The sequence below is a fragment of the Oncorhynchus nerka genome, linkage group LG6 (assembly GCF_034236695.1).
Source record: "Oncorhynchus nerka isolate Pitt River linkage group LG6, Oner_Uvic_2.0, whole genome shotgun sequence".
In the NCBI taxonomy this organism is placed as follows: Eukaryota; Metazoa; Chordata; class Actinopteri; order Salmoniformes; family Salmonidae; genus Oncorhynchus; species Oncorhynchus nerka.
Window position 1 is genome coordinate 79,853,844 of NC_088401.1, and position 21,367 is coordinate 79,875,210.

Sequence of the window (21,367 nt, forward strand, 5' to 3'; positions counted from 1 at the left end):
AAAAAAAAACTATTATCCGGAAGAGAGATCAAATCTCTTACGTTTCCTTTTTGCAAATGACAGCTTCCGCCTCATCGAATGGCTTTGGCCGTGGGCGCCATCGTGTGGCTTACACAAAAGTAGTCTCTCTATTGTAAAAGTCTCAACAACAAAAAATGATGACGTGTCTAATGCTATATACGTTGTATCCAACATTTCATGTTTTTGAAAAGGTAATAAGCAATGTAGCCTAACCAACATCTTCCCAAGATGAAACAAGTGTAAGCAGAACTTGGTTGAGACTCTTAAGTGACTGAAATGTAATTTGCATCAATCTGCAATATATATTATTTTATTTTAACTTTATTTAACTGGGCATGTCAGTTAAGAACAAATTCTTATTTACAACGAAGACCTACCAAAAGGCAAAAGGCCTCCTGTGGGGACGGGAGCTGGGATTAAACATAAAATATAGAACAAAACACACATCACGACAAGAGAGACACTACACAGGGACCTAAGACAACAACATAGCAGGCAGCAACACATGACAACACAGCATGGTAGCAACATAACATGGTAGCAGCACAAAACATGGTACAAACATCTTTGGGCACAGACAACAGCACAAAGGGCAAGAATGTAGATACAACAATACATCACGCAAAGCAGCCACAACTGCCAGTAAGAGTGTCCATGATTGAGTCTTTGAATGAAAAGATTGAGATAAAACTGTCCAGTTTGAGTGTTTATTGCAGCTCGTTCCAGTAGCTAGCTGCAGCGAACTGAAAAGTGGAGCGACCCAGGTATGTGTGTGCTTTGGGGACCTTTAACAGAATGTGACTGGCAGAACGGGTGTTGTATGTGGAGGATGAGTGCTGCAGTAGATTTCTCAGATAGGAGGGAGTGAGGCCTAAGAGGGTTTTATAAATAAATATCAACCAGTGGGTCTTGAAACAGATATACAGAGATGTATTATATGGTATGTATGTATATAATTTGGACATTTTCACTTAGGAGTGTACTCACTTTTGTTGCCAGCGGTTTAGACATTAATGGCTGTGTGAGTTATTTTGAGGGGACAGCAAATTTACACTGTTATACAAGCTGCACACTCACTACTTTACATTATAGCAAAGTGTCATTTCTTCAGTGTTGTCACATGAAAAGATATACTCAAATATTCACTTTTGTGATATACTGTAAATGGATGAGAGAGCTTCCTACTGCCTGAGCTATGTTGGTGATGTAAGAAGAGTGTGGGGCCTAGGATCGAGCCTGGGGGTACTCCCTTGGTGACAGGCACTGGTTGAGACAGCAGATGTTCTGACTTTATACACTGCACTCTTTGAGAGAGGTAGTTAGCAAACCAGGCCAAAGACGCCTCAGAGACACCAATACTCCTTGGCCGGCCCACAAGAATGGATGGTCTACCGTATCAAAAGCTTTGGCCAAGTCAATAAAAATAGCACCACAACATTGCTTAGAATCAAGGGCAATGGTGACATCATTGAGGACCTTTAAGGTTGCAGTGACACATCCATAACCTGAGCAGAAGCCAGATTGCATACCAGAGAGAATACTATAAACATCAAGAAAGCCAGTCAATTGATTATTGGCAAGTTTTTTCAACACTTTTGATTAACAGGGCAAAATAGAAATAGGCCTATAACAGTTAGGATCAGCTTGATCTCCCCCTTTAAATAAAGGCCGAACCGTGGCTGCCATCCAAGCAATGGGAACCTCTTCAGAGAGGAGAGACAGGTTAAAAAGGCTTGGCGATGATAGGGGCAGCAACCTTAATGAAGAAAGGGTCTAAACCATCTGACCCAGATGGTTTTTGGGGGGTCAAGTTTAAGGAGCTCCTTTAACACCTCAGACTCAGTGACCGCCTGCAGGGAGAAACTTTGTAGTGGGGCAGGGGAAAATGAGGGAGAAGCATCGGGGATAGTCGCATTAGAAGGGGTGGGAGATGATGAAATGTTGGAAGGGCAAGGAGGCATGGCTGAGTCAAATAGGAATCCTGACTTAATGAAGTGGTGATTTAAAGAGCTCAGCCATGTTCTTACATGAGCAAGAACTCTGATTGCTTTTTTTCATTTAACCTTTATTTATACAGGTAATTCACATGGAAATACAATTAAGTTTGCAATAAAATAAACAAAACATTTGAACAGAAATGCCCACATATCCATAGTAGGGTTGTAGAAGATGTGATGAAAATATGATGTGGAAAACTCCGACATGCTGAAGAAATGTATGGAAAATACACGTTTATCCGTCACGTAGAGCAGGGCACGGAATTGTGTGAGTTCTATACATTAGATTTTCTATCTGAAGGTTTTACTCTACTCAGGATTAACTCAATTGTCATATGTTCTCATTGTTGTGAACGGTCCTCATGTGTCTTTTACAATTTGCTTCATCAGTAAAGCATCTGCTACAGTAGCTGCAACAATAGGATTTCTCCCCTCTGTGGATCTTTATATGTTTAGTCAAGTTTCCACGTTCAGTGAAGCATTTCCCACATTCTTGGCACTGATGTGGTTTCTCCCCTGTGTGAACTCTCATATGCCTGCTCAGGGTTCCACTTTCAGTGAAGCTTTTTCCACATATTTTGCACTGATATGGTTTCTCTCCTCTGTGGATCATCATGTGATTGGACAGGGTATTCTTCTGTGTGAAGTATTTCCCACATTCTTTACACCTAAACGGTTTCTCCCCTGTATGAGTTCTCATATGATTTTTAAGGTGTACTTTCTGTGTGTAGCATTTACTACATTGAGTACACTGATATGGTTTCTCTCCTGTATGACTCCTAATATGTGTTTTGAGATCACCATTCTTAGAGAAACATTTGCCACAAACATGACAAGAAATGTTTTCTTCGGTATGAGTTTGTAGGTGACCTGTCATACTTTCTGTCGAACATAAGTATTTTCCACACACACCACACTGGCATTCCTTATGCTCTGTGTGTGTTTTTCGCACATGATAGATTAAAAAACCGTTTGACAGAAAAGTCTTCCTACACACCTTGCAATAATGAGTAGTAACACTAGAAGATGTCAAACGGGGCAACATTGTGGCCGTCCCCTTTTCTCCTTTCTTTGTCTGTTTTCTTTTTGATTCGAGTGTCTTAGACCCTAATAGCTGTCCTCCACTCTCCACCTCATCATCACTTTTCATGTTTTCACATGGAGCTGCAGAACAGTCTGGATTTACTGCAGAGAGGGGCTGAGAGTCACTGGCTGGATCTGATACTCTGTAATTCTCTCCATCAGGTTCTAGTTTGATCTCATCAGTTGTGTAGGTGAGTAGAGAGTCCCTCTCTCTGTCCTCCACAGTTTGGGTTTGGTGTAGATGTGAGGGCTGAGATGGGTTCTCCTGATCATAGTCACTTTCCACACGGGGAGAAGTGAATATGAACTTTATAAGATCAGCCTCCCCCAGTCCTTGAAGCTGATCTTCCTCTTGACTGGTCTGTAGTTCCTCCTGTTCCTCTTTAATCTGTGTGGGCACTGGGTCCTCTTGAATCAGACTGGGGCCCCACTCCTGCTCACAGTGCTGCTGCTCAGGGGGAACCTCCTCTTCAGATATGGGGAGTGTGAGCTGGTGGGTATCTGATAAATAAGAAATATAAAGTTGCTGATAATTCAATAAGTGTTTTGTCTAACTCTAAATGCATAGTTTTCTTCGGCAACTACAAAATGTTAAAAAGCTAGCTAACTTGTTTCTTGGTACGCAGAGAATACTGCTGTGGGATTCAAAATTACAATTGCAGCGTTGCTTTAGTACTTGTATATTTGCAATCGTGTATCTTAAGCTTCTATCTTGCCAAGTTGCCATATGATTTACGTGTGTTAATACAGTTGCAAGTCGTCAATGCAAACCTCTGTGTGACTTTATCTGTCGGTTGAAAACCAAATCCAACAGTCTTCGTAGACGAACATTCTCCTCCGTCGAACGGGAGATTTCTTGATGCATCTCTACTACTGTTGTCTCTATGGCTACGGATATCTCTAGAGCAGCAGCCGTTAGTCGTTCAGTAACATACGCGTTCAGAAACTGTAGTTTAGACATTTTGAGCGGAATAAAAGTATAGAAATTCGTATTATTATTGTGAACAAAGCAACCATTTGTTCAAGTAGGCCTAGTTCCGCATCTAGCTACGTCATTACTACTCGTTTTCGCTTTGCCAATGACAACTTCCGGGTTAAAAAAAAGAAGGGAAAAAAACACTTCCGGTGTGAAGTTTTGAATTTTCGTTGGTTGCTTTCAGTAGCTGTCCGAAACGTGGGCACAAAGCAAAAGTTCTTATCATCATCTTCAAAGGTAACGTTATGTCACGATTCGCGAACATCAAAAAATATGTCTTGTTTGTATGCATTTCCCAGAGGGCTATCCAGTGGCAGAGCTACAGTAGCTATCTGGGAATGTTGTTAGCAGATAATAGTTATATTGTCCCCCTTACAGAGAAGATAGACAGAGAAAAGTACCATGGATGACGACAATCACAGATTATTTCAAAGAGTTTCACAGAAACTGGGCTGGTCAGAGAAGGGAGGGTTGAAAACAGCAGAAGAACAGGTAATGTTGTTATCTTACTTAACTTGGTCACATTAATCAGAACTACCAATGATTATGTTATCAATTGCACCAACTACATTTGACCTGGGTGCCATTTCAAAGACATGTCTTCTTTACAGCTGATTAAGACTCGGCGTCCGGCCACAGGCAATCACTTCTACAGGGGTGTTCAAGACCTTCCTCCCCGAGTCCGGCAACATCTGCCAGACAGTGAGGAAGAGGATGACGGAGGCTCAGGGAAAGAGAACCAGGTCTCCCAGGGCAACAGTTACAGGACCAAGGTGTTGATAGAGTCCAGCGATGATGATTTCGACCAGTGTAAGTGAGGGTCAGTGGGTTGTGCTGCTTGTCTATTAGAATATAAAGGGCCTGTTTGACATGTTCTCTGCTTCTGTGCAGAGTGGCTCCTTGTTGCAATTTATATTAAACCTGGATTGATTGATGATGTTTGATTGACTCGACTGCTTTCTTTTTTGTTCACCTGGAAGATTCCTTTACACCTGGTCCAGAGCTGTATGAGCATTGGCCAACTCTTGATTATGGTTGTCGTGGTGCCAAACATGTAGATCTATGACATGATAGCCATGCATTGAAATACTGTAGTTGAATGAATTAATCTCCATGTTCTTCTTGTCTGTAGTTCTTGTGGAGCAGGCTACACCCAAAGCTGCTTCTCGGAAACATTGCAGTGCTGCTAACAAAGTCAGGTAAAGTAGTGATTTGCCCAGCTAGTGCTGGCACAAATACTGTGTAACCAATGGTTATGGATGAAGACTCTCGTGAAAATAAAATAACCTTCAAAAAAATGTGTTTGCCGTGGAATAATCAGCTCACTGAAGATGGGACGGCATTTGTGCGGTTTAGTACGTTTCAAAGATGGTGGATAAAAGAAAATAGTTCACTCAGGCCGTTTACCATTGAAAAAAAGTGGTCACTTCCAGTCTGCTTAATGGTGTGGTTATCCCATAGACATGAAATAGCAGTTGGGTCTGGTCTGCATAGTTCATTGACTGTAATGTAACCATAAAAAAATGAGGGAGTGGGGTGTCTCACTTTCTCTTCCATCTCTGTCCGTTTCTGCTGTAACAACGTGATGAAGCTTTTTTGCTCCTTGCTGGAACAAGCAAACAAGTCTTCGATTGCCTAGGCTTATACCTCCCACAATGCAGCAGCAGCACACATAGAAATAGAATGAAAAGAATAGACTTGGAACCTCTAACCCTGGCAATTTGACTGGTAAACTCATGTGTACACTTGAAATGGCTGCCTGGTATTGTGATATCAGTAATGGTAATGTGGAATGTTCACTCAAATGATGTAAACTGATAATGTCACGTGACTTGAATCAACAAATTAAAGCACATATTTTACATCCTGCTTTGTTGATATTGGTACACTCGCAATGGCTGCCAGTCCACCCGTTATGTCGTCATTGACTTGAATGGGGACACCTGTTCTATTAATTCCATTTCTATGGCAGCACATACAGTCAGGAGCGGAGAAGAGTAGAAAATGTAATAAAAAAATAAATAATGTTTACGCTATTATGGTGAACGCTGTCATTTGGCTGGCTAATTACAGTCATCCAAAATACCATGACCGTCACTACCCTACTTCCAGCCTATAGCCTTGTAGACTTATAGGTCTCTATTCAATCTGGATAACTGAAGCCTTACAGATTAGCCAATAGAAATCTAAATGTAATGTCTGATTGAGGAGACATATGCAGCGTTTACCGAGAACGCAATACCCACTTACCTGGGTACGTTGCGTTTAAATTTCAATCATGCTGTAGCGCTGAACTTCCGCAATACGGATTGAATAGTGCCCTTAATTCCATTTCATCTATCTGTCATTCAATTGGACAAAATGTGTTGTTTTTTATTTTCTGATTCTCTCCCCTCTAGTGAACCAGTCCTTGTATTAAGCTCAGACAGTGATGGCGGCTTTGAAAACTGTAAGTACCATACTGGTGCCTTGACTTCTGCATTAGTGAAGTCATGTTTTGTGTTGGGGTGAGGCTTCTTTATTGAAACAATCATCTATGTCACTTCTGAATGGGTGTTTGTCATGTCTAATTTGGTGTATGTCATTTCTAAGTCAAACAACAGTATTGTTTATGACTGTCCAGGGCCCCGGTTTCCTAAATGCATCTTAAGGCTAAGTTCGTTGTTAGAACCTTTGTAGAAGCATCATTAAATCTCAAAGATGTTTCCCAAAAGCATCGTTACTAAAGTCGTACTTGAAAAGGCTAATTATTTACCAGCTGCCCCAAACCACTCGTAGAACAGCAAAGTGCGTCGTTAGTTTATCACTTTATACATCGACGATCTCTGGTACAAATAGAATCAAGATGTGTATCATTCACTCTGTGACCGCCAATAACTTCACAACGAAGTTGACTACAAATACATCGTTTTTAATGTCTTTGCAATTGTTACAAACAAGCAAAGGATACAAATCTTAAAATAAAAACCGAAATGACTGCATTAAAAGATAAATAGCCTACCTACAGTATAGACTATAGGCTTGTATATTTAAATGATATTGAAATCAATGTTAATTCAATTGTTTTAGTTTGCTATTTGGATCCTGTCTGTCATTCGTGCCTCTATATTTCATAATGTGTAGCCTAACATGCCAAATCTGTGAGTTAGTGCATTATTATAGCGTAATCTATAGAATAAGCCGCCTCAATATTTTCAGCCATCGATGATTATATCTCTTCAGGAGCTGATCTGACATCAGTATTGCGAAATCATTCTCATGTTTAAGGTAACATTTGAATGGAGAAAGCTGTTCCGAGAGCAGCCCTGATTTTCTTTTGATCCTATCAGTATTGACACTTCTCAACGACCAGCTTGTGAACGTTCTCTCTGCGTGGTGTTCTGGGAAACATGTTACTTCTTCGTCCGTTGTAGTAAAGATGCATCATTAAAACACTCGTAAGTTCCATCGCTACCGGGAAACGGGCCCAGGTCTCTTCGATGTCTCCTTACTCATGTCATTGTTCCCCATGATGAAATCGGGGAGGGGACTGTGGCTCGGTCTCCGTCCGTTCATACATGAGTCACACGCGATATCTCAAGACAGCACTGGCCTGCTTTTGCAGAAACTCTGGTGAATGATGCGTCTGGTCATAGAGATCCCGCATTTACAAAATTACACTGATTGGCCCAAAGCAGGAGCTTCAGTAATAAACAGAAATTAGTGAGTCACAGCAGAAGAGGAAGATGCGAAGCGGGAGGTATAACTGGCGCTGCTGCATCATGGGGGATGACATGTTTACTGTTCCCTTGTGTCTCGTCTGGTGCCCCTGAAGTCCTGAGCCGTGTGAAAACTCCCAAGCCGAAGCCCAAGGAAGCCGAGCGTGGCAGTGTAGACAGGTACAGTGGTTTCAACCTCTTACCGTGACTATGGTCCCTATCGTGTGTTAATACTCAGGTTTATCTCCTGTTTTGTCCTCAGCCTCAGAAACTTTATTGTCGACAGCTCTTCCTCCGACGATGACTTTGTCCTCAAGAAGAAAAAAACGCCTACCGCCAAAGGTAACATTGCTGTGTCCCTAATGGCAACCTATTCCCTATATAGGGCACTACTCTATTCAAAAGTAGTGGACTATATAGGGAATAGGGGGCTATTTGATACGCTTCCATTAACTGTCAACATACATGCTTGTAATGAACTGAAATCTGTTTCGAAGAAGTTCTTTCTGCTCAATTTCAGTTCAGCACTGTGGTGACTTTTCTTATCATAGCCAGAATTGAAGTAATACCCAGGAAGCCTTGGTTATTTTGATATATTGTCACGGCTAGAGGGGAGTTGTTAGGCCGACAGCGTTACCTACTCAACAGTCACTGTCTGTTTTGTTTAACTCATGGAGATATTATGATTCAGTCCCAACAACAGGTCACTGTGTCTGTCTTCTACAGGTACCTCTAACACCCCTAAGCCGTCATCCTCCCAGCTCCCAGTCAGAAGACCCCTGTCCCAGTGTGACTCCCCAGTTTTCCTCAGCGACAGTGACGATGATGATATCTTGATGAAGAGCACGTGGAGGACGCGCCACCCTGTGCGCCATCCGCCCTCGTCTCGGACACACAAGGTCAAAGTTCCACAAAGTAACCAGGAGGACATCTTCTTTCCCTCGCCCTCCCATCCTTCTCTGTCCTCTCCTCTCCCCTCTTCCACCCTGGCCCCCCTTCCACAGCGGACCCACTCAGCCCCGTCGAAGCTGGAGGACTCAGCCAGCTCAGAGGAGGAGTTCCTCAGCTTACTGGACAGAATTAAGAAGAACCACAAGACCGGCAACACCCCAACACCTAAACATGACACAGGTAACACCCCAACACCTAAACATGACACAGGTAACACCCCCACACCTAAACATGACACAGGTAACACACCAACACCTAAACATGACACAGGTAACACCCCAACACCTAAACATGACACAGGTAACACACCAACACCTAAATATGACACAGGTAACACCCCAACACCTAAACATGACACAGGTAACACCCCAACACCTAAACATGACACAGGTAACACCCCAACACCTAAACATGACACAGGTAACACCCCAACACCTAAACAGGACACAGGTAACACCCCAACACCTAAACAGGACACAGGTAACACCCCAACACCTAACCCAACACCTAAACAGGACACAGGTAACACCCCAACACCTAACCCAACACCTAAACATGACACAGGTAACACCCCAACACCTAAACAGGACACAGGTAACACCCCAACACCTAAACAGGACACAGGTAACACCCCAACACCTAAACAGCACACAGGTAACACACCAACACCTAACCCAACACCTAAACATGACACAGGTAACACCCCAACACCTAAACAGGACACAGGTAACACCCCAACACCTAAACAGGACACAGGTAACACCCCAACACCTAACCCAACACCTAAACAGGACACAGGTAACACCCCAACACCTAACCCAACACCTAAACATGACACAGGTAACACCCCAACACCTACACATGACACAGGTAACACCTAAACATGACACAGGTAACACCTAAACATGACACGGGTAACACCCCAACACCTAAACATGACACAGGTAACACCCCAACACCTAAACATGACACAGGTAACACCCCAACACCTAAACATGACACAGGTAACACCCCAACACCTAAACATGACACAGGTAACACCTAAACATGACACAGGTAACACCCCAACACCTAAACATGACACCTAAACATGACACAGGTAACACCCCAACACCTAAACATGACACAGGTAACACCCCAACACCTAAACATGACACCTAAACATGACACAGGTAACACCCCAACACCTAAACATGACACCTAAACATGACACCGGTAACACCCCAACACCTAAACATGACACAGGTAACACCTAAACATGACACAGGTAATACCCCAACACCTAAACAGTAAGTGGGGTGGCACATACCTAAAAAATATGAAAAAACTTGTCCCAGGAGTTGGATCAGAGAGGTTAACGTAACAAAGTAAATATGCACGATGGTATAATGCTCCCAAAGTGTTTAAATATAACTCCTATATTTCTGTTCAGACCGTGTCCACCCACAAGGTTTCTTCCTGCCAGCTGTGGTTTTTAATTGGTACATTTCCTTTTTTGTTTCTGTATCACTTCATCTCATTGGCTATCCTCGTGTGTGAATCCAGGGCCCAATCAGAAGCCAGCTCCACGGCCCAAAGCCTCGAAAGAGGCCGGCCCTCGGCCGGTAGGGAGAACACCATTGGTTCTGAATACTCCAGCGAGGCTGCTTGTCTCTAAACCCACAGAGGCCAGACTTCAGACCAGCAGCCTTTCCTTCTCCAGGTAATATTAAGCAGGCCCTAGGACTGTACCTCAATACTCTACTGAACAGGCCCTAGGACTGTACCTCAATACTCTACTGAACAGGCCCTAGGACTGTACCTCAATACTCTACTGAACAGGCCCTAGGACTGTACCTCAATACTCTACTGAACAGGGCCTAGGACTGTACCTCAATACTCTACTGAACAGGCCCTAGGGAAGGGTGTACCTCAATATTCTACTGAACAGGGCCTAGGACGGGCTGTACCCCAATACTCTACTGAACAGGCCCTAGGGAAAGGTGTACCTCAATATTCTACTGAACAGGGCCTAGGACGGGCTGTACCCCAATACTCTACTGAACAGGCCCTAGGACTGTACCTCAATACTCTACTGAACAGGGCCTAGGATGAGCTGTACCTCAATACTCTACTGAACAGGGCCTAGGATGAGCTGTACCTCAATACTCTACTGAACAGGGTCTAGGACAGGGTGTACCTCAATACTCTACTGAACAGGGTCTAGGACAGGGTGTACCTCAATACTCTACTGAACAGGGCCTAGGGCTGTACCTCAATACTCTACTGAACAGGGTCTAGGGCTGTACCTCAATACTCTACTGAACAGGGTCTAGGGCTGTACCTCAATACTCTACTGAACAGGGTCTAGGACAGGGTGTACCTCAATACTCTACTGAACAGGGTCTAGGACAGGGTGTACCTCAATACTCTACTGAACAGGGCCTAGGGCTGTACCTCAATACTCTACTGAACAGGGTCTAGGGCTGTACCTCAATACTCTACTGAACAGGGTCTAGGACAGGGTGTACCTCAATACTCTACTGAACAGGGCCTTGGTCGGGCTGTACCTCAATACTCTACTGAACAGGGCCTTGGTCGGGCTGTACCTCAATACTCTACTGAACAGGGCCTAGGGCTGTACCTCAATACTCTACTGAACAGGGCCTAGGACAGGGTGTACCTCAATCCTCTACTGAACACGGCCTAGGGAAGGGTGTACCTCAATACTCTACTGAACAGGGCCTAGGGGTGTAGATCAATACTCTACTGAACAGGGCCTAGGGGTGTAGATCAATACTCTACTGAACAGGGCCTAGGACAGGGTGTACCTCAATCCTCTACTGAACAGGGCCTAGGGAAGGGTGTACCTCAATATTCTACTGAACAGGGCCTAGGACGTGCTGTACCCCAGTACTCTACTGAACAGGGCCTTGGTCGGGCTGTACCTCAATACTCTACTGAACAGGGCCTTGGTTGGGCTGTACCTCAATACTCTACTGAACAGGGCCTAAGGCTGCACCTCAATACTCTATTGAACAGGGCCTAGGGGTGTAGATCAATACTCTACTGAACAGGGCCTAAGGCTGTACCTCAATACTCTACTGAACAGGGCCTAGGACAGGGTGTTGATCAATACTCTACTGAACAGGGCCTATGGCAGGGTGTTGATCAATACTCTACTGAACAGGGCCTAGGACAGGGTGTTGATCAATATTCTATTGAACAGGGCCTAGGACAGGGTGTTGATCAATATTCTACTGAACAGGGCCTAGGACAGGGTGTTGATCAATATTCTACTGAACAGGGCCTATGGCAGGGTGTTGATCAATACTCTACTGAACAGGGCCTAGGACAGGGTGTTGATCAATATTCTACTGAACAGGGCCTAGGACAGGGTGTTGATCAATATTCTATTGAACAGGGCCTAGGACAGGGTGTTGATCAATATTCTACTGAACAGGGCCTAGGACAGGGTGTTGATCAATATTCTACTGAACAGGGCCTAGGACAGGGTGTTGATCAATATTCTATTGAACAGTGTATCAGAAGGGTGTATGACTCCTGGGTGTTTCTCTCCTCTGTGTATCAGCAGGGTGTATGACTCCTGGGTGTTTCTCTCCTCGATGTATCAGCAGGGTGTATGACTCCTAGGTGTTTCTCTCCTCAGTGTATCAGCAGGGTGTATGACTCCTAGGTGTTTCTCTCCTCAGTGTATCAGCAGGGTGTATGACTCCTGGGTGTTTTCTCCAGTCTCTGTCTGGACCAGGCTCCAGCTACAGCCGCAACTTCAAACAGACCAAGGAGGAGCTCACCAGCAAACTGTATCGCCTGTACAACACCAGCGTGTTCGACAACAAGGTATGCACACACACACACTTTAAGCATACATAGGCTATAGTGTTAAACACACAGGTTATAAGCATACATAGGCTATAGTGTTAAACACACAGGTTATAAGCATACATAGGCTATACAGTGTTAAACACACAGGTTATAAGCATACATAGGCTATACAGGTTTAAACACACAGGTTATAAGCATACATATACCGCCATATCACTTGGAGAGTGATGAAGATGCCATCTTACACAGTGTTTTGTGTTGACCTACACCATAACATCATGTGACCTGGGATTATCTTGCATGTTTTACCTCTTCTTTCCTTTGTAACGTCTTTGTTCCCCAGCTGCCCAGTAACATGTCAGTGAGCTGGAATAACAAGATGAGAAAGACTGCTGGCTACTGCGTCACAGGGCAGGAGAGAAGAGGAGGGAACCGATACGCCCGTATCCAACTCTCGGAGAAAGTCTGTGACTCTGCAGGTAAGGCTTCACTGGTTGAAGAACTAATGACATGAGATTAAATCTACCTTGTTATAATGTTGCAATTAGGTTCTGGTGAAAGTAATTTAAAGTCAAACTTGAATTTGAACAGCCCGTGTCTGTATTATTAAACCTGTGTAAAAAGTATCCTGCTTTCTCTCCCACCTTGCCTCGTTCTCACCCATCCTTCCTCTCTCTCCCACCTTGCCTCGTTCTCACCCATCCTTCCTCTCTCTCCCACCTTGCCTCGTTCTCACCCATCCTTCCTCTCTCTCCCACCTTGCCTCGTTCTCACCCATCCTTCCTCTCTCTCCCACCTTGCCTCGTTCTCACCCATCCTTCCTCTCTCTCCCACCTTGCCTCGTTCTCACCCATCCTTCCTCTCTCTCCCACCTTGCCTCGTTCTCACCCATCCTTCCTCTCTCTCCCACCTTGCCTCGTTCTCACCCATCCTTCCTCTCTCTCCCACCTTGCCTCGTTCTCACCCATCCTTCTCTCTCTCCCACCTTGCCTCGTTCTCACCCATCCTTCCTCTCTCTCCCACCTTGCCTCGTTCTCACCCATCCTTCCTCTCTCTCCCACCTTGCCTCGTTCTCACCCATCCTTCCTCTCTCTCCCACCTTGCCTCGTTCTCACCCATCCTTCCTCTCTCTCCCACCTTGCCTCGTTCTCACCCATCCTTCCTCTCTCTCCCACCTTGCCTCGTTCTCACCCATCCTTCCTCTCTCTCCCACCTTGCCTCGTTCTCACCCATCCTTCCTCTCTCCCACTACCTCTCTCCCACTCCCTCTCTCCTCTCTCCCACTCCCTTTCTCCTCTCTCCCACTCCCTCTCTCCCACTCCCTTTCTTCTCCCACTCCCTTTCTTCTCCCACTCCCTTTCTCCTCCCACTCCCTCTCTCCTCCCACTCCCTTTCTCCTCTCTCCCACTCCCTTTCTCCTCTCTCCCACTCCCTTTCTCCTCCCACTCCCTCCCTCTCTCCCGCTCCCTCTCTCCTCCCACTCCCACTCTCCTCTCTCTCTCTCCCTCTCCCACTCTCTCCTCTCTCTCCCACTCTCTCCTCTCTCTACCACTCCCTCTCTCCCTCTCTCTCCCATCCTTCCTCTCTCTCCCATTCCCCCCTTGTCTCTTCTTTTCTCTCCCGCGTTACTTTCCATCCTCCCTCTTGCCAGACCGCCTGCGGGATACATTGGTTCATGAGATGTGCCACGCTGCCACCTGGTTGATCAACAGTGTGAGGGATGGGCACGGCCCCTTCTGGAAGCTGTACGCCCGCAAGGCCACGCTGGCACACCCCGAGCTGCCTGTGGTCACCCGCTGCCACAGCTACGACATTAACTACAAGTACCAGTACCAGTGCAGCTGCTGCAAAAACACGTACAGTACCAGTACCAGTCAAAAGTTTCATTCCAGGGTTTTTCTTTATTGGAATATTTTCTACATTGTAGAATAATAGTGAAGACATCAGAACTGTGAAATAACACATATGGAATCATGTAGTAACCAAAAAAGTGTTAAACAAATCAAAATATATAATTTTTTTAGTTTCTTGAAAGTAGCCAACCTTTGCCTTGATGACAGCTTTGCACACTCTTGGCATTCTCTCAACCAGCTTTGAGGTAGTCACCTGGAATGCATTTAAATTCATTTAAATTAACAGCTGTTCCATGTTAAGTTCATTTGTGGAATTTCTTTCTTTCCTTAATGTGTTTGAGCCAATCAGTTGTGTTGTGACAAGGGAGGGGTAGTATACAGAATATAGCCCTATTTGGTAAAAGACCAAGTCTATATTATGGCAAGAACAGCTCAAATTATTAAAGAGAAACGACAGTCCATCATTACTTTAAGACATGAAGGTCAGTCAATCCGGAAAATTTCAAGAACTTTGAAAGTTTCTTCAAGTGCAGTCGCAAAAACCATCAAGCGCTATGATGAAACTGGCTCTCATGAGGACCAACACAGGAAAGGAAGACCCAGAGTTACATCTGCTGCAGAGGATAAATTCATTAGAGCTAACTGCACCTCAGATTGCAGCCCAAATAAATGCTTCAGAGTTCAAGTAACATCTCAACATCAACTGTTGAGAGGAGACAGAGGAGGACTTCATGGTTGAATTGCTGCAAAGAAACCACTACTAAAGGACACCAATAAGAAGAGACTTGCTTGATGGCTAAACTCTTAAACCTATTGATGGCTAAACTGTTAAACCTATTGATGGCTAAACTCTTAAACCTATTGATGGCTAAACTGTTAAACCTATTGATGGCTAAACTCTTAAACCTATTGATGGCTAAACTGTTAAACCTATTGATGGCTAAACTGTTAAACCTATTGATGGCTAAACAATTAAACCTATTGATGGCTAAACTGTTAAACCTATTGATGGCTAAACTCATAAACCTATTGATGGCTAAACTGTTAAACCTATTGATGGCTAAACTCCATCCTATTGATGGCTAAACTGTTCTCTTCTTCCTGCCCTCTGTAGACTCGGTCGCCACTCTAAGTCTCTGGACACCCAGAGGTTTGTGTGTGCCCTCTGTACGGGTCAGCTGGTCCTGCTCAACCCCTCCAAGCCCCGGGCACCCACGCCCTTCGCCAACTTCGTCAAGGAGAACTATGGTAGTGTTCGCCAAAACCTGGTGGGTCAGAGCCACGGTGAGGTAATGAGGAAACTCAGTGTTGACTTCGCCACCAAGACCAAGCTCAGCCAGAACTGAGAGGGAGAGAGAGAGAGGGATCAGCTGTCCCTATATTTCACTAACTGTATCCTTGGCTTGAAGAATTTCACTGGTCTCACATTATTTGATAGGTGTGAAAGAGATGAGGTGGATTCATTCTGAGGCAGTTGGAGGGCGTGGTTGCATGGACCTGGACTAGCCCTACACTGCTCTTGTCTCAGACTATAAAGCCTTCAGGATCTTAATAATGAGACATGTTTTTTGTTCAGGAGTAGCCGTAAAAACCCTCGCTGAACATGCATTCTCCTGTTAATTCCTTGACGGTTTCCACTGCTCTGATTTGAAGCCATGATGGGATCCTTCTCTTTCAACCATCCTAATGTGTAAGATCAGTGGGATCTTCAAGTTGATAGGTCTTAAATACCTCTGTGGTTATATCAGGTTTTCAGAGGCAGCTATGGTGAGTCTGTCATTCCTTACCTCTAACTGGAGTCTCACCATTACAGTGAAGTGTTGCTAAGAGACACACTGCACAGTGACTAAAGGAAACGTGAATCAGTCATATATTGTTGTGTCAAGCCTGCCTGTGACATGGTTTCATACCATTCAAATGTCATTTTGGGGGGGCTTTAGTGATGTTAACATATGGTGACAAACTGTTTTGAATGACTTGAAATTTGAATCAGTGAAAATTATTATTGTAATATATTTTCAGGTATATTTTTGTTCCATTAAATTTGATTCAGTGCGTAACAGGCAGATGTGGCAACTTCTCATTCATGCGAGGGGAAATATATGTTAAAAAATTAACGTTTGTCTTAATGTGTTTTTTTTTCTTCGTGTTTTGTTGTTGATAACGTTACAATGTTTTAATAAAAGATTTGATGTTGTACACGTCAGTGTCAACTCTGCAATATAAACATATCTGTTGATTTGCTGGTAGACTAAACATCACTAAGGTGAGGAATGTTATCCCACTCCTGTATCCCCCTCATTACAACCATTCTGCTTGTTTTGTACATGTATTGTCTCTGCAAACTCTTCTTCTCCACTGGTCTATTGACTCAGCTATCCAGGTCGACCGTTTCAGGCAACGATATCAGCCTAGTGGTTCAGAAACGACAGAAAATATAGTGTTATCAAAATTCACAAGCTACTTCGGGACAAACACAGGTGACTGCAGTATACTTGATGTACAAAACATTAAAGAACACCTGTTCTTTCCATGACACTGACCAGGTGAAAGCTATGATCCCTTATTGATGTCACTTCAATCAGTGTAGATGAAGAGGAAACAGGTTAAAGAAGGATTTTTAAGCCTTGAGACAATATAGACGGATTGTGTATGTCTGCCATTCAGAGGGTGAATGGGCAAGACAAAAGATTTAAGTGCCTTAGAACAGGGTATGGTAGTAGGTGCCAGGTGTAACCGGTGTGAAATGGCTAGCTAGTTAGCGAGGTGTGCGCTAACATCACTCGCTCTGAGACCTTGAAGTACTTGTTTCTCTTGCTCTGCAAGGCCCGCTGCTTTTGTGGGGCAATGGGTAACGATGCTTCGTGGGAGGCAGTTGTTGATGTTTGCAGAGGGTCCCTGGTTCGAAGCCCATGTAGGGGCGAGGAGAGGGATGGAAGCAAGACTTACACAGGGGCAACGGTTTGTGTCAAGAACTGCAACGCTGCTGGGTTTTTTGCGCTCAACAGATTCCTGTGTGAATCAAGAATGATCCACCACCTAAAAGGACATCCAGCCAACTTGACACAACTGTGGGAAGCATCCCTGTGGAACGCTTTCAACGCTGTGTAGAGTCCATGCCCCACAAATTGAGGCTGTCCTGAGGGCAAGGGGGGGTGCATTATGGGTAAAATTGTGACTGACTGACTGATCTACGAATAATATTGAGTAGTTATTTATGATTTATGATGTAAGGTGATTTGTAGTCGCCTGCCATGTCAAATAAGGCAGCCATGAAGGTTTTAAATGATATCACTGAAGCCCTTGACAAAAAACAGCACTGTCTCACTTTTTATTGATCTCTCTAAGGCTTTTGACACAGTTGATCATGCTAAGGCAGAGATTGTCAAGTGTAGGTCTTTCAGAGCATGCAGTTGCATGGTTTGCTAACTATCTGTCTGATAGAACTCAGTGCACTCAATTTGATGGGCTTATGTCTGTTAAATTGTTTGCCTTTAAGGGTGTGCCCCAAGGCTCTGTACTTGGTCCTCTCTTATTCATTATTTATATAAATGATTTAGACAAAAATGTCCAAAATGCGCAACTTCATTTTTATGCTGATGATACTGTTATTTACTGTTGTGCCTCGTCTCTTACAAAAGCTTTCCAGAACTTGCAAACTGCTTTTTATACTGTTCAACATACCTTGTGTCAATTGAAGATTATCCTCAATACTGACAACTAAACTAAGGGTGTTTTCTAAAGCAAGAAATAGACCTCTGAACCTTTAACCTATTACTATCTGTCAGGGCAAGGAGATTGAGGTTGTAACCTCATATAAATATCTTGGAATTTTAATTGATGACAGCCTCTCTTTTAAATTGCATATTCAACAACTTACAAAAAAATGTAAGCTGAAATTGGGATATTATTTTAGGAATAAGGCCTGTTTTTCTTTTGAAGCCAGAAGGAGGCTAGTATCAGCTACATTTATGCCTTTACTAGACTATGGGGATATTTTATATATGAACGCTTCCGCTCAGTGTTTGAGATCAATGGACACCCTTTACCATGGTACTTTGAGATTTATTTTAAACTGCAAAACCTTTACACACCACTGCACTTTGTATACCAGGGTTGGCTGGCCTTCTCTAGTCACTCGTAGGCTCAGTCACTGGTATACTTTTATTTACAAAGCCATTACACACCACTGCACTTTGTATACCAGGGTTGGCTTCTCTAGTCACTCGTAGGCTCAGGCACTGGTATACTTTTATTTACAAAGCCCTTACGCACCAATGCACTTTGTATACCAGGGTTGGCTGGCCTTCTCTAGTCACTCGTAGGCTCAGGCACTGGTATACTTTTATTTACAAAGCCTTTACACACCACTGCACTTTGTATACCAGGGTTGGCTGGCCTTCTCTAGTCACTCGTAGGCTCAGGCACTGGTATACTTTTATTTACAAAGTCATTTTTGGGTTTACTACCTTTAATATTTGGCCGCTTTGTTTTGTTCAGAAATGTGGTGTGTACTCTCTTCGTTCGCTGGACTTTATCCTGCTAACTGTTCCAAATGTCCGAACTGAATTTGGTAAAAGGGCTTTTATGTACTCTGCGCTATCGTCTTGGAACACCTTACAAAATACTTTTCAACTGGAAGAACTTGTCCCGATTGGTATTTTTAAATCACTGATGAATGATCTTGAGACTGATTCCCTGACCTGTCAATGTTTTTAATTAGCCGTTTTTGATTTTGTTATACTCTTGTGAATTCTATGGTTTTTATTAGATTACTTGTAGTTTTTCATGTTTGTCTGTAATTTTTGTAATGACTTGGTGCTGCCTATCTTGGCCAGGACGTTCTTGAAAAAAGATTTTAAATCTCTCCTGAAGTGTACACTCATTCACTAGATTCCCACAAATGTAAAGTCATATTGGTGGAGGCAAGGCACTATATTTCTTATATCAGTCATTTCCCTTTTTTTCTTCTTTTTTTTACCCCCCTTTACTCCCCAATTTTGTGATATCCAATTGCGATCTTGCTTCTATGGGCTCAGGAGAGGCGGAGGTCGAGTCCTGCGTCCTCCAAAACATGACCCGCCAAACCGCACTTTTTAACAGCCGCTTAACCCGGGCGCCAGCCACACCAACGTGTCAGAGGAAACACTGCTCAACTGATGACCGTGGTGAGCCTGCAGGGGCCCGGCCGGCCACAAGGAGTCGCTAGAGCACAATGATCCAAGTAAAAACACCCCCGGCCAAACCTTCTCCTAAACCGGATGACACTGGACCAATTGTGAGCCGCCCTATGGGAATCCCGGTCACCGGCAGTTGTGACACAGCCTGGGATCAAACCCGGGTCTGTCGTAATGCCTCAAGCACTGCGATGCAATGCCTTAGACCGCTGCACCACTCAGGAGGCCACTCATTTCCTTTTTCATCAATGAAGTTGAATTGTGGGGATTTTTACGCTGTAAGGATTTTTACGCGACAAAGGAAAGTAAACTGGTGCAAAGGAGAGATTATTGGGATAACCAATGTTTTTATACCTCAACGTGGTGAACTAAAGTTGACCTGATCTCAGTTGAAATGTCATGAATACTCCAGAACTCAGAAGTGAGAGAGTAGAATTGTATTCCTGGAACCCAAATATTGGCAACATAGCCAAAGAGCACAGACTCATAATTGATTCATGGAATATTCCACAGTACCCTGCAATCAGCAACGACACTTTTTATGGATATCTTTAAGAAATGTCTTTCTTCTTGCCACTCTTCCATAAAGGCCAGATTTGTGCAATATACGACTGATTGTTGTCCTATGGACAGAGTCTCCCACCTCAGCTGTAGATCTCTGCAGTTCATCCAGAGGGATCATGGGCCTCTTGGCTGCATCTCTGATCAGTCTTCTCCTTGTATGAGCTGAAAGTTTAGAGGGACGGCCAGGTCTTGGTAGATTTGCAGTGGTCTGATACTCCTTCCATTTCAATATTATCGCTTGCACAGTGCTCCTTGGGATGTATAAACCTTGGGAAATCTTTTTGTATCCAAATCCGGCTTTAAACTTCTTCACAACAGTATCTCGGACCTGCCTGGTGTGTTCCTTGTCCTTCATGATGCTCTCTGCGCTTTTAACGGACCTCTGAGACTATCACAGTGCAGGTGCATTTACACGGAGACTTGATTACACACAGGTGGATTGTATTTATCATCATCATTAGTCATTTAGGTCAACATTGGATCATTCAGAGACCCTCACTGAACTTCTGGAGAGAGTTTTCTGCACTGAAAGTAAAGGGGCTGAATAATTTTGCACGCCCAATTTTTCAGTTTTTGATTTGTTAAAAAAAGTTTGAAATATCCAATAAATGTCGTTCCACTTCATGATTGTGTCCCACTTGTTGTTGATTCTTCACAAAAATATACAGTTTTATATCTTTATGTTTGAAGCCTGAAATGTGGCAAAAGGTCGCAAAGTTCAAGGGGGCCGAATACTTTCGCAAGGCACTGTAATGTACTAACATTCGACTAGAGATTAAATATGGACGTGTGTAACACTGGAATGGACACTGGCAACATGATTATAGGACAGCCATCTTGGTCAGGGAAATCTTTCTTTCTAGAGACTTCTCCAACACAGTACATGGATGCATATGGTCAGAACATGTTGATACAGCACCATGAACTTGTCTTACGAATACACTGAAAAAAAACTGCTTAAAAAGGTATTTCATTAATGAATTTCTTAAATATCAATATATATCTGCACATGCAGTTTATACGTACAAAACATTCAATACAGGAGATCATACTGTAGATAATTCATAGAGACACAAATACAACAATACGAAGAAGAAAAATACAGTCACAACTTTCACTTTACATTAGAGTTATAAGGTTGATGTTGGAGGAGAGGGGGTGTTGGAGGGGAGGGGTGCCTAGGGGTAGAGGAGGGGATGTTGGAGGAGAGGGGGTGCCTAGG

At 43.8% G+C, this 21,367-nt stretch overlaps 2 protein-coding genes across 2 annotated transcripts; one reads left to right on the plus strand and one right to left on the minus strand.

Moving 5' to 3' along the window:
- Positions 1-2,065: 2,065 nt before the first annotated feature.
- On the minus strand, positions 2,066-4,154 carry LOC115130982 (zinc finger protein OZF-like). Its single transcript, XM_029662595.2, has 2 exons — positions 3,873-4,154; positions 2,066-3,602 (listed from the first exon to the last, which is right to left on the minus strand). Exons 1-2 carry the CDS (start codon positions 4,060-4,062, stop codon positions 2,350-2,352), a joined length of 1,443 nt encoding a protein of 480 aa, XP_029518455.1. The 5' UTR covers positions 4,063-4,154; the 3' UTR covers positions 2,066-2,349.
- A 53-nt stretch (positions 4,155-4,207) lies between these two features.
- On the plus strand, positions 4,208-16,631 carry LOC115130981 (germ cell nuclear acidic protein-like). Its single transcript, XM_029662594.2, has 13 exons — positions 4,208-4,314; positions 4,456-4,569; positions 4,689-4,887; positions 5,210-5,276; positions 6,477-6,526; positions 7,892-7,955; positions 8,038-8,117; positions 8,502-8,906; positions 10,272-10,428; positions 12,419-12,566; positions 12,895-13,030; positions 14,203-14,407; positions 15,519-16,631. Exons 2-13 carry the CDS (start codon positions 4,480-4,482, stop codon positions 15,748-15,750), a joined length of 1,833 nt encoding a protein of 610 aa, XP_029518454.2. The 5' UTR covers positions 4,208-4,314; positions 4,456-4,479; the 3' UTR covers positions 15,751-16,631.
- The last annotated feature ends 4,736 nt before the right edge of the window (positions 16,632-21,367 follow it).

Excerpts from the sequence above, each read along its gene's own strand:
- LOC115130982 (XM_029662595.2), bottom strand. The coding sequence starts at position 4,062 with ATGTCTAAACTACAGTTTCTGAACGCGTATGTTACTGAACGACTAACG. Across the intron at positions 3,603-3,872 it reads ACAGATAAAGTCACACAGAG|ATACCCACCAGCTCACACTC; the intron begins GTTTGCATTGAC and ends CTTATTTATCAG.
- LOC115130981 (XM_029662594.2), top strand. The coding sequence starts at position 4,480 with ATGGATGACGACAATCACAGATTATTTCAAAGAGTTTCACAGAAACTG. Across the intron at positions 6,527-7,891 it reads TGATGGCGGCTTTGAAAACT|TCCTGAGCCGTGTGAAAACT; the intron begins GTAAGTACCATA and ends GTGCCCCTGAAG. Across the intron at positions 7,956-8,037 it reads GAGCGTGGCAGTGTAGACAG|CCTCAGAAACTTTATTGTCG; the intron begins GTACAGTGGTTT and ends TTTTGTCCTCAG.